Source organism: Fukomys damarensis, unplaced genomic scaffold (assembly GCF_012274545.1).
Source record: "Fukomys damarensis isolate Sample0158 unplaced genomic scaffold, DMR_v1.0_HiC HiC_scaffold_2, whole genome shotgun sequence".
Lineage (NCBI taxonomy): Eukaryota > Metazoa > Chordata > Mammalia > Rodentia > Bathyergidae > Fukomys > Fukomys damarensis.
The window spans coordinates 35445039-35462194 of NW_022900914.1; the positions used below are offsets into that span (position 1 = coordinate 35445039).

The window sequence follows — 17156 nt, forward strand, 5'->3', positions numbered from 1 at the left end:
ATATATGTATATAGACTTGTATATGCATATTTGCTAAAATTTTAATATGCTGTTTTAGTCTGGCATATAAAATAGAAGATTATATATCCTCAAATGTTTGAATACTAAATGTTCTGCGTTTAATTTTCCAAAATAAAATATTTCAGTTTGATATTTTATTAGAAATGAAATAGTCATTTAGCCATGTCTAGAAACTAGAATAAACAGGGCCATAAATCCTGTAGGTAAATGCAGAAGGTCAGATTCATAAATATTCATATATCTGTTTTTAGTATGATCACTATATAGTTTAGGCTCTCAGAAAAAAAATCTTCCTTATCATTCCAACTATGAGATCAAATAAATATTGATGAAGATAATGCAAAAGAAAGTAGTAGGAGCAAAAATTTTTTTAAAAGTTTTATCGTTATTAAGTAGAACATCTAGTTGCCAAAGCATTTGCTGTATGTCAGCTATATTTGTGCCTGGTTGGACCAAGGGAAGCATTTGATATTTAGTGTAAAACTGACTTATGAGTTGTTCACCCAATGGGGACTATTTAGCAGATTATCTTGTCTTTGCTGCTTTTTTTTATGGGACTTGGACTCAGGACCTTGCGCTTGGAAGGCAGGCAACCAAACCACTGAGCTAAATCCCCAGCCCCTTTGCTACTTTTTATAGTGGTTATTCAGAAACTAAAGCTAAGACTCTTTTTTTATTTTATTTTTGATATGTTTTTATAATGAGGGAGTTGGTATAAGGTGTTATTCAGCTGTCTCTCCTAAGCTTTTTCTAATTCAGCTTCATGTAGAGAGAGGGTACTTGAAAGGGAAAGAAAGAAAAATCATTTGGCTATTAGCTTGTGTTATAAAACCAAAACATATTCATAGAGATATGTGGAGATGGATGAACAAAAGGCAAATGGGAAGATAACTATTTCAGGAACTATCACATATCTATCTATATGATTTTTAAACATTGCTATTCTTCTAAACTCAGTTCTCTTGTGTAATCTAAAGATATTTTTAAAGTGGCTGAATTGCTTCACTTATTATAAAATTAGACTAATGTGTGTTAGACATATTTCTTCCATTAATCTTTTAATCTTCATAAAACTAGCATATATAAACATTGACATATTTTGTTCTTGTTCCATGATAATTAAAGAGAATTATATCTGTGTCAAACGTACTATTTTAAAATTTGTTACATTCTTAGTAATGGTAAAATGCAATATTTGGATCAATGTGTGATATGGATTTTTGTAGATTTTTCTACTCACTGAGGCATGCAGTCAATACCTAATTTCTCTAGAGATATACTGCATTTAACATATTGAGCTTTTTTAAATACTTCAAACCTAGGCACTGAGTGTATAATACCTGTTTTAATTTGACATCATTGATGACCATAAAATATGATACCTAAATCGCATTTTAAATGTCCATTTGTTTATGTAATATATTCAGTGTCAGGGAAAGAAATACATATTACATACTTTTTTATTTTTGCCAATTGCTACACTATATGAAATCCAAATCTTGTGTTATTTTCTGCATGGTTTCATTTCACTTTAGCATTCCAACTTTGAAAATGTATGTGAAATAAACTGAAAATGTATTTTCTTGTTACTAAACTTAGGGAAATGGCATGATTTCCACAATACTTATCTTCTAAAACAATAATAAGAAAGGGAGCACATTTTCTTTTCATAAAATTAATCAAATATTGATATTATGTATATTTTATTCATACTCAGAAAAATAGACTATCAGTTTCTTATTTAAGGTAAATTTAACTGCTATAATATAGTCCTTGGTTAAAGTATAAGTGCTAAAGACTATTTTCTATGTGGCATATACTTTCTCTTTTTTACATTTAGACATGACTGTTAAACTCTTGACATGTGCTTTGGCTTTTTAGTGGAATTATTTATTATTTGTACACAGTGGCGAAATGTCAGATATCTTTGCTTTGTTAAGTAACTTTTCTAATTCTTTACAGAGTAAAGTGCTTCATAAAAGAGCTAAGGCTTAGTTTTTTTTGTTTTTTTTTTTTTCCCCTCAGCACTGGAGATCCAAACAAGGGCCTTATGCATGCTAGGCAAGGACAGTACCACTGAGCTTCATACATCCCCAAACGTAGTGCTCAGATTTTAAAATGTACTATTTTTTTTTATTTTTATTTTATTGAGTTTATTGGTACATTTAGGGATACAGTACAGTTACATTCATTGTTAAAATGTACTATTAAGAGAGATTTTTAAAAATATTTTATTTGCAATATGACACATCACAATGTACTTTCTTAACATCCTTTTTGAAATTACAATAAATGGTGGTCACTAAAAAGTTTTCTAGGTCTCTATACTTCCTAATTAACAAATTAATTGAATGGAATAAGGGTAGCAGTTGGAATTTAAAAAAAAAAACTTTAAATTTGTTCTGAAGATACTTAACTGCTCACTTTGTCAGGTGAATTTCTTATTCGGATGTTTTCTGATTTCTTATTGTTATTTTGACCACTTATACTCATATTGTGGGCATTTAAACATTCGTTGCTTGAGGTGATCCTTATTTTTTAATGTTCTATAATATTACTCTATATATGAAGTAAATAAACAGGAAGTACTTTAGACAAATAATCAGATCCATTTAAAGGTTAACACTGAAACTTCTCATTTTTCTCTTTCATTCCCTTTGGTGAATTGGGTCCAGTTAATTTATCTACGGCTTTTCTTTAGAGTGAGAACCAGTTCTCTGAAATTAACTCTGCAGTTCTCATAGAAGTCTAAAAGGACCATTTAATGCTGTATAAATATTTTAACTAAAGACTCCTTTACGTTGGAATGAAGTAGGATGAAAGAAGTAGTTTCATAAGAGGATAGTTGCATGCAAAATTTGGTCAAAGATGCGACTTAGACTTCAGGGTCTGCTGCTTGTTTATTCATTTTCAAAACAAGTGTCTTTGTGTCAGTATGTCTTTTACTATTTTAAATTGAAATGCCTGCTTCAGATATTTCCTTAGTTATGAAAGTTATATAGATGTTGTTTGAATGATGTTAAAACTAATGATGGATGCAAATAATTATTAGATTTAGCATTGGATTCTGAAAATCTTGGACTTCAGTGTTGAACTCTGTCAATTTTTGCTCTGTGATATTGATCAAGTTAATTAACCTCTCTGAGCTTCTGTTTTCTTATTTGTCAATATGGTTAGTAATACACTGTTAAAATGATTAAATGAAATAATTTTTAAAAACAAGTAGAGTAGCAGAGTAGCAGCTCTCTATAAATCATGTCAATTGTGTGTATTTTAATTTTGCATTGTAGTGTCAGCTATTTCTGGAATCTGCTTGTGACTGAGAAAGAATTTAAGTCCCCACTTGTGCCTTTATTATTATTACTCTTGGCAGTACTTTATCATTTTGAAATGTAGAACAATTGAGAACACCACAGGCTTTGAATGAAAAGCGTAGTTTACCTTGCTCATATTAGGAAGATGAATAAAATATTAAAGAGTAAATAATATTTAGAAACTACTTCAGAAAAATTAGAGGAAAAATCTTATTTTTGACAATCTCACTATATTTCCAAATAATAATAAGTAAAAGTTTGGATTGTTTGGAAATTATGAAAACTTGCTATTAATGATTATGTAACTTACCAAGTGAAACTGAAGAAATTTATGTATTACAATAAATTGCTCAAATATATGAATATTTTCTGTCTAAATGAATGAAAATGTAAGAAATATATTACCTATCCTCATCATCATCATCATCATTTTGTTTTTTGAGACAGAGTCTTGCTAAGTAGTTTAGGCTGGCCTTGAACTCCCTGTGTAGCTTAGGCTGGCCTTAAACTCAAGGCGATTCTCCTGCCTCAGCCTCCTGAGTGCTGGGATTATAGGCATGCAGCACCATGCCTGGCTACACATTATTTAATTTTAAAACTAAAAAATTAATCACGGTAGGGCTAGAACTGGATATCTACTCTATGATTCTTACTACATGGTTCTTTTCATTTATTGCTTTACTTAGAATGTTTTTAAATAAGTTTGAAAATTATATAATGAAAGAAGTAACTTTCAAATTAGAAGTTTTTAAATTTAAGTTTTTTTCTGTCCTTAGTATTGAACCCAGGTTTTCATACATACTACTGGGTAAGCACTTTACCACTGAGCTATAGCTACAGCCACAAAATAGTTATATGTTAATTTTCCTTTTTGGCTATGATCAACGCTGAATGGTACACACAGATTCTAATAGTCTTCTAGAGTAGTGTCTTTTAGTTAATTCACAGATATTAGAATTGTTCTCTGTACAGTAGATAGAGAGCAGACATAATCATGAGTAGAGTCAGAGATTTAACTTCTCTAAAACAAGTTGAATTTCATTTTTTTGCTAGGTAACACTTCCCTGCTTGTATCTCACTCTTTAGCGGGAAGAAGGCTGATGATTAGATGTTCTTTATAACATTACATGTGTTTTTGTAAAACTTAGTGGAAATAGTAGTAAAATGTTTACTTAACCATAGTTACTAATGTGTATGTACAGCAAAAAAAAAAAAAGTGGGAGATGTAATAATGTATTTTAATTAGATAGGACCAAACTATAATAGTGAAGTAAAGTTAACCCTCGGAGGGCTATTTTAAATGAAGACCAGTTTATGAAAGATTGGTTTCAGAAAACTAAATGACTTGTTATTACTTACAGCTTCATATCAATTAATCCCTCAGTTGGGGGGTAGGGGGAAGTGGCTCGGAAGGTTCATTCCATTTTAGTTCTGATTGTTGTTCCTTGAAGGGCCTCTTGTGTGTAGCCCATGTCATCCAAACAGGTGCCAGAATATAATTTTTTGAAAATGAGAGGTTGTAGATTTTTTAAGGGAATTGCTGTAATGGAAAAGGGACTTGTGAACACATCTGTACAAATGGAACCATTCTATTATTAATGGGAGATTTATTACTGAAGAAATCGCCATAGAACAGCATAGTAGAAATTGTATTTTTATTTTAATTCAAGAGCCAAGTCTTGCATTAGGACATTGTTGAAGTTGTGTGGAAAGTAGATGGCACCCATGGGACTGCAGCATTTGACTAGATTGAAGGGCCTTTAATAATCCAATATTCTAATAGCAGTTAAGATAAAGTATATGTAAGAGCTCATCTTGTCTTTTCCTTTTATAATAACTTAGGAATGGAAACCAAAAGTAGTTGGCAATATGCTGGCATAATTGTTTTTAGTAGATGGCTTTTTAAAATTGGAAATTTAAGTTTACTGTTTGACCTTTCAGAGTTTATGTAATGAAATATAGTAAAATAGGATACCTGTTTACAGCAGGTTTCATAGCAGCATTGTGGTTTTAGAAGATTCTGTGCTCCTACAAAGATGAACCTTTAAGTAATGGTAGAAACGTAAATACTAACCTATTGTTTTTATAACAATTTGGAATGGTTATAAAAGTGAATATTTGTTACTGTTGTAATCATCATTTTAGTTCTTTGTTAACACGTATTATATTTGATACTTTTTTTAGGTTTCATTGTTCATCTGTGGATATAAGGCATTTTAGTTTCTTTTTTCTTTTTTTGTGGTACTGTGGTTTGAACACATGGGTGCACTAGCACTGAGCTACCATATGTCCCAGTGTTTTTTTATTTTTTGAGACAGGGCCTCACTACGTTGGCAGGCTGATCTTTAACTTGTAATCCTCCTGCTTCAGCCTTCTCTGAATACCTGGGACTAATGGCACATGCCACTGTTCAGCTTCCATGTTAGGCCTTTTATATATTTTTAAAATATATGTATATGTCTGAGAAATTGATATAAGTGATATCTATAGGGACCTGAAAATGTTCTTTTGAAAACATTTTAGCTTCACAAATGACTCTCTCCTACCCATCACCTTCATATTTTTTGTTCACAGTATGAGACTAGCATTTTAGCTTGGTGCTGCTTTCATCTAATCATAGTATTTATAATATTTTAGAATTGTACATCCAAATCATGTCTATATTTTATTAGACTTTTATGTAATTGAAAAATCTTCAGACAGACCTGTTTTTTAAGACTGCACACTAGATGGCAGTTTTGTCATATTCTTCCGGCTTCAGATGCTACCACCAGTGTGAGTAGAACAGGAAAGGCCATCGATGTTTAGTCTGCGCTCAGAGAGTCTCTGCATGACCAATGCAGACCCCATGGACTTCCTGGAACATATGTTAGCAATTTAGCTGCAGACATTTATTTCTTTGTTTTACTGCTTGGCTCTTTGAGAAAGTGTTGGTGCCGGGTTATGGGTTGTCTGGATCATGTCAGAGGCCATGGGATCAAGTTCATGTGACAGGCCAGACTAAGGAAAGATGAAGTTGGAGGAGGTGAGGAAACTGACCCTTACTTTCAGCAGCAACAAGTCATTGCCTGTCTGTGGACTGGGGCCAAACTCCTGGGTGTTTTAAGTTTTACTCCAGCTGAACAAATAAAACACTTTGCCCATTTGGCTTTTTCATATTTCATCAATAGTAGTTCACTCAGATTTTGCTATTTTTCCTAGAACTTATCCCCCTTTTTCTCCCTTAATGCTTTCTCCTGTAGCCCTGTCCAGAAGAAGTGATGTTGAAATCCTTGGCTATTGCATGTTGCGGTGGTTATGTGGGAAACTTCCTTGGGAAAAGAACCTGAAGGACCCTGTGGCTGTCCTGACTGCTAAAACAAAGTACAGGTTTTTCAAGTACTTCATTTATTGTAACAGGTCTGAAGGGATATGTTAAAGGGTCTAATATCCCAGAATAGGTTGTCATTTATCTACATGACAAACAAAGCAAATTTATTTAACTTGAAAATAAAACGTGGAGATATACAATCCAGTAAGATAACACCTGTAAAATTAGATCTACCTGCACTACTATGCAAAATATAAAGTGAAATATCTATTCCTTTACAGGATGTTTTCCAGAATTTAGATTCTAGGTGGTAGTGTTTTCAGGAAGAATATTTTCAAATTAGCCTTGTATGAGTGTGTAGATGTAGTCCAAGTGTGCTGTGAGTGATATTAACTATACAAAGTAACAATGTGGAATGGAACAAGTAGGGCTTGTATTTTTCAGGTAGGAACAACATACCTCTTATTCCTGTCTTGGAGGGAGTATATTTTATTTCTTATGGAAGAAACAAAAATTTTATATGATCTGTTTATATGAGTTAATCTTGTACATAAACATTTTTAATAATCTACTCTCAATTTTTACTACTTAGATTCTATTATTGGTATTAAATTTTAGGTCAGATGTTGAACAAAATCTGTTTCTGTTTTACAATTCTTTTACTGGTCAAGCCTAAGAAAATGTCAGTTGGAGCGGCACAGAGTAGCAAGTGTTTCATTCTATACAAATACAGGCTTAATAGCAGTTATCCACAAATATCAAAAATGGAAAAGACAGGTTAAGTTTTAAGTAGGGTAAGTCACAACAGAAGGAAACAGAGAGGATAGCATATTCATAGAATCAGTCTTCAATTCAGTATAGTATCAGTTCTTAAGAAAGGAAATTTGCACTGCAGATTATATTTGTAACTACTAAGATGTGTATGAGACATATCTCTACTTAAAATCTTTATCATCCTAGTCCCGTACCCCAAATTAATACATTTAAGTAAGGCTAGATTAGAATGAATCAGTTATTTATCACAGTAATTAATGTGTTCTTATTAACTCGTATGGAACTGACATTCTCCAAATCTTGCATCAGGTCAAAGCCTTGGTATCCAACTTTCCAACTTACTTTACCTAATTTGAATAATGTACTTTATTTAAAGGCTATCATTTTAGTTCTCATGATTATATACATGTTTTTCTTTTAATAAAACTTACTAATGATTTTAATCTTATATGTATATAAGATATCATTATCATTGTAGGTATCTGTACTGAGTATATCTACATCATATATACATCATAAATATATTTGTGTATAATAGGATACCATATAAATTAGGTGGCTTTTATAAGTCAACTGTAACTTTCATTTGTTGTCTAGATTTGTTTAATAAAAGCCTACAAAATAATAAATCTAATATATTATGAACTTTATAATTGAGATAAACTGAATATTAAACTTTCAGCATTTTCAAGCTCCTTATATAGTATGTGAACATAATTCATTCAACACACTGAGAAGGTATAACACTGAATTTCTCTATAAGAGCATGATTGCATATTAAACCATAACGTTGTATTTCTTTTTTACTCCTTTTCCCCCCTCTTACACAGAGTGATCTTAGATCAGTGCATTTATCATTGCTGTTTTACCTGTGCCTAAGTTTGTGAATCATTCTCTTATATCAATAATTTTAAATAGATGTTTATATATTTGTGGTTAAGGCACCTTAAGAGTTGTACTTACATAGAACAGTAGAAAGTGCTTACAGTGGATTTTTTTTAATGTTTCTTGTTAACCCCTGTTTAATCATAAGTTAGCATAAAACATTACCCCGTGGAGAACAACATACATAAATAATTAAATAATTCATCCCTCTGTGATGGTAAATATCTGAGGAACAATATCCTCAAAATCCAGATAAAATTTTTGTATGAATTTTTTTGTTGCTTTTAAGAAACAGTAATGACCAATTCCCTACTTGTACATTTCTTTATATACAAAATTTGTGTTAAATTCTACATTATTTAGTGCATAGGTGAGCCATGTAAAATTGGTTGGTGGGAATTACCGCATTTCTTCCACTTTTGTTTATCCCCCCTATCTATTATAGGTGGGTGAAAAAAAAAACATTGAAAGGCCCAGTTTTGTTGATCTACCAACACGGAATTAGAGCCTTATTTCTAATTAAAAGACTGAATCATGGGATTGAGAAAAAATTCATTGTGTGTTACTCCATTTTGTTCTAGCCTGTTGGATGAGCTTCCCGAGTCAGTGCTTAAGTGGGCTCCATCTGGAAGCAGTTGCTGTAAGTCAAATGATAACTTCTACTTTCTCTCACATTTGTAGGTCACCACTTTGTCACTCTTATTTTGCAGCTTTTGCTTAACCCATCCACTCCTGTTCCCACAGTATGGAAAGAAACTCTTTGGGGTTACAGATAGGTTGCTAGAGAGAAAATGTTTAGATCATCTTTGAGGTTAGAACACAACAACCCTATAACAGTCAATATATGTGTTGCTGTAGGCTCTGCTGATTGCACTTATTTTAGATATGTATTTTAAGAATTATGCGCAAGCTTAATAGTCAACTGCATCTGGTATTTCTAGAATTAAGACTTTCTGGTTTTGTTCCTCTATTATTGAAAGAAGTAGGCTTTAGAAAATCAATAATGTAAAAAAAACCAAATCATTAAATGCTTCAGTGTTGTTTTGACTTTAGTTGCTCTATAATAAAATGGAAAGCAGATTTTTTTATTAACAGATGTGTCTTATCTTCATGTTTGGAGGTATATTTCATAAGTGATTTTTCTCATTCGAGTGTGTATAGAACTTTTTGGAATTCTTTAAGTAATATTATCAATATAAAATAGTAAGTCAACTTGGAATTACCCCAGTTTTTGTCATTTGTGTATGCATCTATGACACATTATTCAGTAATTGTCATATAGGAGAGAGTCAGCTAGTTCTGCCATCAGAGTTGAATTTGTCAGAAACAGGTTAGCAGAGTGAATCTTATTCTCTGTTTACACTGGACTACCTCAAGGTTAGCTTTTCATTGACTTCTGAAAGTAGATATATGCACTGACACTATAGTTAAGGTTAGATAGCCTAAGTGTCCATTTGCAAGTTGAAAACTAGTTTTCTTAAAACTTAACATTTACAGTCCTTTTTGGACCAGAAATCAAAAATTTCATTAGTGAATGTAATGAAAGAGGAACAACCCAGTTATACTTTCCACTTTCCCTTTGTAAATCCCATTGTCTGCTTTCCCCTGTGGTACTTTTCTTTTGACAGAGGGTACCGAGCAAGAGATTTATTCAGAGATGTATTGGAAGATGAATTTTTTTCGTTTTTATAACTGCATTAAATGACAGGTGAAAATATTCCTTGGCTAATATTCTTATTAGGATTTTTACCAAGTCATATAGTTTGTATATTCAGTGGGAAAACAAAAAAAGAGATGGGAGTAATGTTATTTCTTTTTCAAGTTCTACATCTCTCTTAGTTTTCTTGTCCCCCCATACAAAAGGTAACTGATTTAAGAGTAAAGTAGAATAGAAAGCCCAGATTTCCTGTATTCTACAAAATAAATACTTGTGGGCCAATGTATACACTGTGACACATCTATTATTAATCTCAAAGTTAAGATTTGAGTCAAATGAAAAATGTAGATCAGAGGTACACCTGTTTCCTCTTCCTTAGTGCAAACCATTTATTTGAATTTATAGTTACTTATAAAATGCACATTTCTGTTTCTGAAGTGCAAAATATTGAAACTTCAATAAGAAATGAAGTTCTCTTTAAGTTTGGAGGTTATGCTTAGAAGCACAACAATGAAAATTAAAGGAACTGATTTACAAAGGTTTTATTACTAAGACATTTTATAAAATACAACAGCCAGGGAGTCTGCAGCATGCATGTCCAACTCAATGTAATAATAATTTCAAAAATTTTTATCTCTTGAAATGATAGTAATGATACTTAATATTTCACTAGCTTAAAAAGCAGATGATTCAAGAATATCATAATTTCATAGTACTCAAATCAGTTTGTTTTATGGCTTTGGAAATATGCTAGTAAATTTTTAAAAATGTACTCAGTATAATAAATCCATACCTTGAAAGACTAATATTTAAAACCTGACCACATCACAATAGCCTAAGCTTCAGATTTATAATAAATTTATAACGGAGGGGGCTCTTTTCATTTTCTACTTCTCATATCTCACTGGTACCTCATTTTTCCAAACCTCTGTCCTACAAAGGCTTTGCAACACAGTTCCTACGAGTTGTTGGAGTGCCAGAAGTTTTCCACTATTTTATAACAATGGTTAGTTCTCAACAAACTCAGCTCTGTCCTTCATTTAGGATATTCTGGTTAATAGGATTGTAATATACATCAAACTGGGCTTATCAGTCTTCCTAAGACGAAAGAGCAACAGGATATTTATATTAAAATGGTAGTGAATATAATCTTTTTTCTTTTTGATTATCCCTTCAGGAATTGGATGCCCCCCAGGGCCTCAAGAAAACATGTTATAAACATGATGATAAAGCATCAGCAGTTGCTAGTTCACAAAGATGGGTTGACTGAATGCTAGATAACAGAGTTTGTTCGATATGTCTCATAAATCAGAGAGGAAAAAAGTAGGTTGCATAATTGTTACATTGTTTTGGGGAAGAAAAAGCCCAGAGCCAATAATTTTTATTTTATCATTCCAAAAGGAATGATCAGCATCCCCTTTCTCCCTGTTAAAATCAAAGTGACCATTAGCTTTATGTTTCTAATGTTACTTTCTGGAAACATTAGAAACATAGAGCAAATGATAAAATGAAAATTCTTTTTGAAGTTTTTCCCCATCGTGAGTGAATTGCAGTACCCCTGAAGTCCTCTTTTTTTTTTGGCTTTTGAGGCAGGGTCTCACTATGTAGTTGAGACTGACCTGGAACTCACTATGTAGCCCAGGCTGGTCTTCAACTCACAGCGATCCTCCTGCCTCAGCCTCCCAAGTGCTGGGATTACAGGCATGCGCCACCACGTCTGGCCTGAAGTCCTCCATTTGAATGGAGATAGTCCTGGAAGAGAAGGGAAGGCTTACTAGGAAAGCAATTCTGTCAACCCATGGAGCTTCCTGGATTTCACCCACCATGGGATATAAACAATTAAGTGAGAAAGTAAGAGGAACTTGTCAGTAGTACATTCTTGAAGGAAAAGGCATATCCAAAAATTGCTGAATAAATGGAAACATTTGTCAAAAAGCCAAATTTTATATGTAGTATTACTACTCTTCTATCTTAATTTTAGATTGAACATAGTATTGCTACTTGTCTACATTAATTTTAGATTAAACCTCTACCTGAAACAAAAACTCAAAAGCATTTCACTGAAGCTGCTTATAATTTTCAGATACTAATTCTGCTTGTATTTAAAAGCTGATAGGCTGGGGTGGGGCAGCGTGTCCCAGTGGTAAAGTGCTTACTCAGCATGTTTGAAGCCTTAGGTTTCAGCTCCAGCACCACAAAAATTATTTAAAAAAATATTCAGAACTAAAGCTAGTAGTCCGTTTCCAATGTTTCTAGTGAAACAGTAGAGAAAAAATTAAGGGTGACAAGTCTTAATTCTCCTGAACCAAAATTAATACTACATTGTAAATACACAGGGATAGTTAGGTCTACATTTGAGGGAGGAGGCATTCTGAAGTCAAGAAGAGCTAAAAACATGCAAATCAAAGACATTACTAAACATACTGTTATAATGTTAAAATGAAAACCTTACTTAAAATTTGCAATTATTTTTCTCTTTGAAGTCAGGTTTATAATAAGTAAACCAGTTGTTTTTAGCTGAATCTTTAAAAGTTGAAGAAAAAAATATGTCTGAAGCATGTCTGATCTATTATATTTTTATGTAGTCCTTCGTAGCTGCATCTTATAAATAAAAATCACTATAATTATTAATATTTGCTTCCTCCCCTAAGATAAGTTCCTTGTAAATATATCAACTTTTATGTTAAAATCACCATTTTGTCCCATATTGTCAAAACTGAGTCATTGTATTTGTCATTTTTAAAGTGCTTTCAGTTGAATTGTTCATTTTTAATTTATTTGGGATGCGTGTATGAAAGAACAGAAAACATTTTTTAAGCTATTACAGTTTTGATAATTCTTGCTAATTATGAATGACATGTAAAAATTTAATACCTTACAGGTGAAATAGCCCAGTTTTTGTCATGTGTTCATAGTTTAGCTTATGATGAAAAGCCAAACTATCAAAGGCTGAAGAAAATTCTAAACCCAAGTGGAATGCCTTTAGGACCACTGGAATTTTCCATTAATGGACAGAGTGTAAACGTACATACTCCAACCAATCAAAAAGTAAGTAACATAATCCCTGGGATCCTATATTATTACCTTGACAAACTTTTCTATAAATGGAGTTGTAATGAGTCTCACAACTCAGTTTCTTTTCGTTATATTTAATTTCCATTACTACGAACTCAGCACCAGAAAGTTCCTTTGACCCACTGTCTCTCAAAGACTAGGGTCTCTGGCCTACTGTGTACTGTTAAAGAAATAACATGGTCACTGATAGTCTGTTACTATGATAAAGCTAAGGATTAATTTGACTTGATTCATCAGAGCTTTGTTTCCTTGTTTTCTTTGGGGTTTCTTGAATTACTGCCTTCTGTTTTTGCCTTCCAGTTTGGCCATAACTTGGTGCTGGATGACATTCCTAGATGTTATTTTTTTCTGTGCTGATATTTCATTCTATAGAAACAATCTTTTAAGAAAAGCTATCACACCTCCTCCTTTATCCTTCTATCTTCCAGCAGACTCCCTCACACCAATTAAAAAACAAAACCAAACAAAACAGGATTAGAACTTAGAAACAATACAAAGAATTAAGACCACACATTTTTAAAAGAAGTGGTATAAATATGAAACTGCTGTTTGCGACATTATAGGACAGGCAACTGCATGTACATTTCTTCCTTGATTATCCATATGCCAAAAATAAATGTGGAAGGCATATTTTTCTAATGCATGTACAATAAGGGAGGGTCAGGATGCTGTTCATTTTTAATATTTCTTATGAACTTTGGATCATCACAAGTGTTCATGAGCCAGGAATGCAGGATGCAAACTAATGTGACTGATAGGCTGCTAGATGAATGGTGAGTCAAGTATCAGTGCACAGATGGTTCTGATTTGCTGAATTTTGTAGCTGCTGCAACTGAAGACATAAAATATCCTTCTAGTCATAAATTAGCTCTTTGGAAGCAAAACCTTGGCACCAGAGCTTTACAACCTTCAATTAGTAGGAAAAGAAGTATTTGAATGACTGTGGTATTGACATCTGTAGGCCTGCATAGTAATCATTCCTAATAGAAGAGAATATCTGTTTGAGGAGGTTTTGCATGGCTAATTAACTACCAGTGAGAATATGTAATTTTTTCATGATCTCCTGATTGTCACCTTTCTCTCATGATACAATTACATTTTATTGTAGCAAGTGCCTCACAAACCAATTGTCAGCACTATTTACGTATTGCAGAAGGCAGAACAAAAGTTCATGTTTAATAAAAAGCCACTGGATTTTGATCTTGGTAATTACTGAGACTTATTTTAACAGTTTTATTGACTTTTGTATTTTTATCACTTTTCCAACAAAACAAAGAGCCATTTCCTTGACATAGTATTTCCCTTGCAGTAATGGTCACCACTTAATCTACACTAATTTAAATAGATTCTTTCTCTTTTTTGTTTTAGTTTTTCAGTTTCATAAACTTAATTGAAATATAAAAGAAGCCATTTAAAAAACCAGTAACTATATCCATTCCTATAAAATTCTAATTATTATCTACCAGAATTTTCAGTTTCATCAAATTTGAAGGTTGTTTGCTATAGAGCTATTTTAATATGCAGAGAATAGAACATAAAACACTTTTCCCCTGAGCTTCCATCAAAAATATTTTATTTTTTTGATTAGAACACTTTGGTTAAAAGTAAAAAGGAAACACTCAAGAGTAATATGCATTTTTGAGAACTTTGTTTTTGTTAATAATGTGTTAAGCTTAGATATATAGATACTAAAATATATTTCACACCAGATTGGTGTTTATTAATGACTTGATTTTTCTAGTGTTGTATGGTTACACTTTTAAATACCTTAATTTTATTTTTAAAATTTATACATTTTTGTAATGCTGCAAAAATCAAATCTGAAAATGTTCAAAATCATAGTATGACAGTATAAACTTTCCTATATTCAGTTACCCCTGAATGATGCAATTATATGAAGATTTCCACAGTAGATTGCTTCTGTTAAATAATAAGAGTTCACAATGAGTATCAACTACCTGGCCCCAAATTCCTTTTTAGTCTCAAATTCTTACTAGTAATTAAAAAACATTTCTTGTTACGCAGTACAGTATGAGAATTACTTTAGTTATTTAATGGATTAATGAATGAATTCTGACAAATTTAATGGACAAAGATTAAAAAGAAGCTTTGAGACCAAGAAAAACTATATAGATATAAATAAAATGTTTCAGAGGAAAAAAGTTATGAATATTTAATTTTTAAAAGTGTATATCTCAGTATAAGTGAAACACTGAGGGAAACTTGGTATTCTTACCAAAACTATGTTTGCATTATAAACGTAATGTATTAGAGAGGAGCACACCACCGTAACAATCTCAGCAAAAGTAAAGCATCATTTTGCAAAAGAAAAACGAGGCATTCTAATAGATTTTATGAGACATCATGAACTGATCTCAGTAAAATGAGTCCTCCTTTCGAAGTCTTCAAATACTGTTACTGGAGTTAAATTTGAAATGAATTTTCATTACTATTATAGACACAGTTTTTTTTTCTGTAGAGTAGGAAATATTTTGGGATATTTGCCTCATTGAAAATAATGGAATAAATAACTGAAGTCAGTTGCTAGTAGTTCTGGCTGCTCCTGTAGTTGCATTGTCAATCAAATTAAGACTCTGCTGTCAGGGCCAACACATTCTATCTGTGCCATTCATTGAGTTTTTATTGGTGGTGGTGGTGATGCTGGGAATTTAACCCAGGGCCTTGCCCCTGCTAAGCACTCACTCTGCTACTTGACCACTTGAGCTGTACCTCTGGCCCCTTACTGGGTGGGATTCAGTGACCAAATTCCAATGAAGAAAACCATATTTCAGTAAGAATGCTTATTGAGGTGACCTAAAGCTCTAGAATTTTCAGTTGAGAGTGTTAAAGCCAAGTTGGAAAATATCTTGAAGCTACAATTCACTCAAATAAGCTACTTCTTTAAGAGCCATTGGTCATTTATCAGTTTTATCACTGTGTCCCTTATTATGGTGCTTGAATCCATATTGTAATAGTGTAGACATTTGGACATAATGAGTCACACATCTTTCCTAAATGCTTTACCTAATCTTCAAGCTATACTACATTTCAGACAATAAAAGTTTCTTTATTCACACTAAATTTGAATTTCTCAGCAAATCCATGGATGAATAGATTATTGGTACTGGTAATCTTTATATAGAATTTAACTGTCTACAAAATTATTTCTTGAACTTTAATTCTCAGATTAATCCTGTGAACTTAGCTTCTTTTTTATTTTCTGAATGTAAGAAAAGTGGAATATATATTCTTGATTAGTAGCACATTTTTTTGTTTGTTTGTTGTTTTGAGTTCCTAATTTATAGATCAGTGTGAAGTTCCTTCGGAAACTACGTAAAAGTAAACTCATTTAAGTAGCTACTTTTCGTGAGAATGATACATTTGTTTTTTGTTTGTTTGTTTTCGGTACCGGGGATTGAACTCGGGTCCTTGCACTTGCAAGGCAGGCCACCGAACCACTGAGCTAAATCCCTGGCCCGAGAATGATATATTTGAATAGTATCCTTCTGCTTGATTATGTGGGATGCCTGGAGTGTTGTATCTATGGGAAAAAGGAAAGTTGCACTCTGTTTAAAATTAAGAAGTAGACTTAACTATCTTACTTTTTTTTTTTATCTAACTATAGAAATTATCCAGGAACTAGGTATCATTTTGTTTATTGCCTAAAAGTACCCATGGCCATGTGACTTAGCTATTTGGCCAACTGACAGCAGACCCAGGATGCATCATCTCTTCCAGGAAGCATTACAAAAGCCTGGATATATTATGCCAAAGGCTCCCGAGGCAAAAATTGGTACCTTAAATATTTAGTATATAGGAGACACTAAAAACCTCATTCGTATGTCAACTAAAAATAGAACTGCTGTATAGGCTAGCAGTCTCACTTCTGAGTATATACCCAAAGGAAGTAAAGTCATGATATGTAAGAGATCCCTGCACCCCTATTTTTTATTTTAGTATCATTTATAATAGCTAGATATGGAAAGAACATATTGCCCATTGATGAATGAATGGGTAATGAGGATATTATGCTAAGTGAAATAAGCCAGGAAGGGAAAGACAAATACTCTATGGTATCACTTAGATGTGGATCTAAATGAAAAAAATCAAACTCATAGAA

General features: G+C 32.5%; 1 protein-coding gene across 9 annotated transcripts in view; it reads left to right on the plus strand.

The window, feature by feature from the left end:
- The window catches only part of Vrk2 (VRK serine/threonine kinase 2), a 98110-nt gene that overhangs the window by 63262 nt on the left and 17692 nt on the right, over nucleotides 1–17156 (plus strand). For all 9 annotated transcript variants that reach the window (XM_010615891.2, XM_019206291.2, XM_019206289.2 and 6 more), the window contains 3 exons: nucleotides 6578–6698; nucleotides 8886–8944; nucleotides 12843–13009. In XM_010615891.2, coding sequence (XP_010614193.1) covers nucleotides 6578–6698; nucleotides 8886–8944; nucleotides 12843–13009 — 347 coding nt within the window. The remainder of the gene's footprint in view (nucleotides 1–6577; nucleotides 6699–8885; nucleotides 8945–12842; nucleotides 13010–17156) is intronic.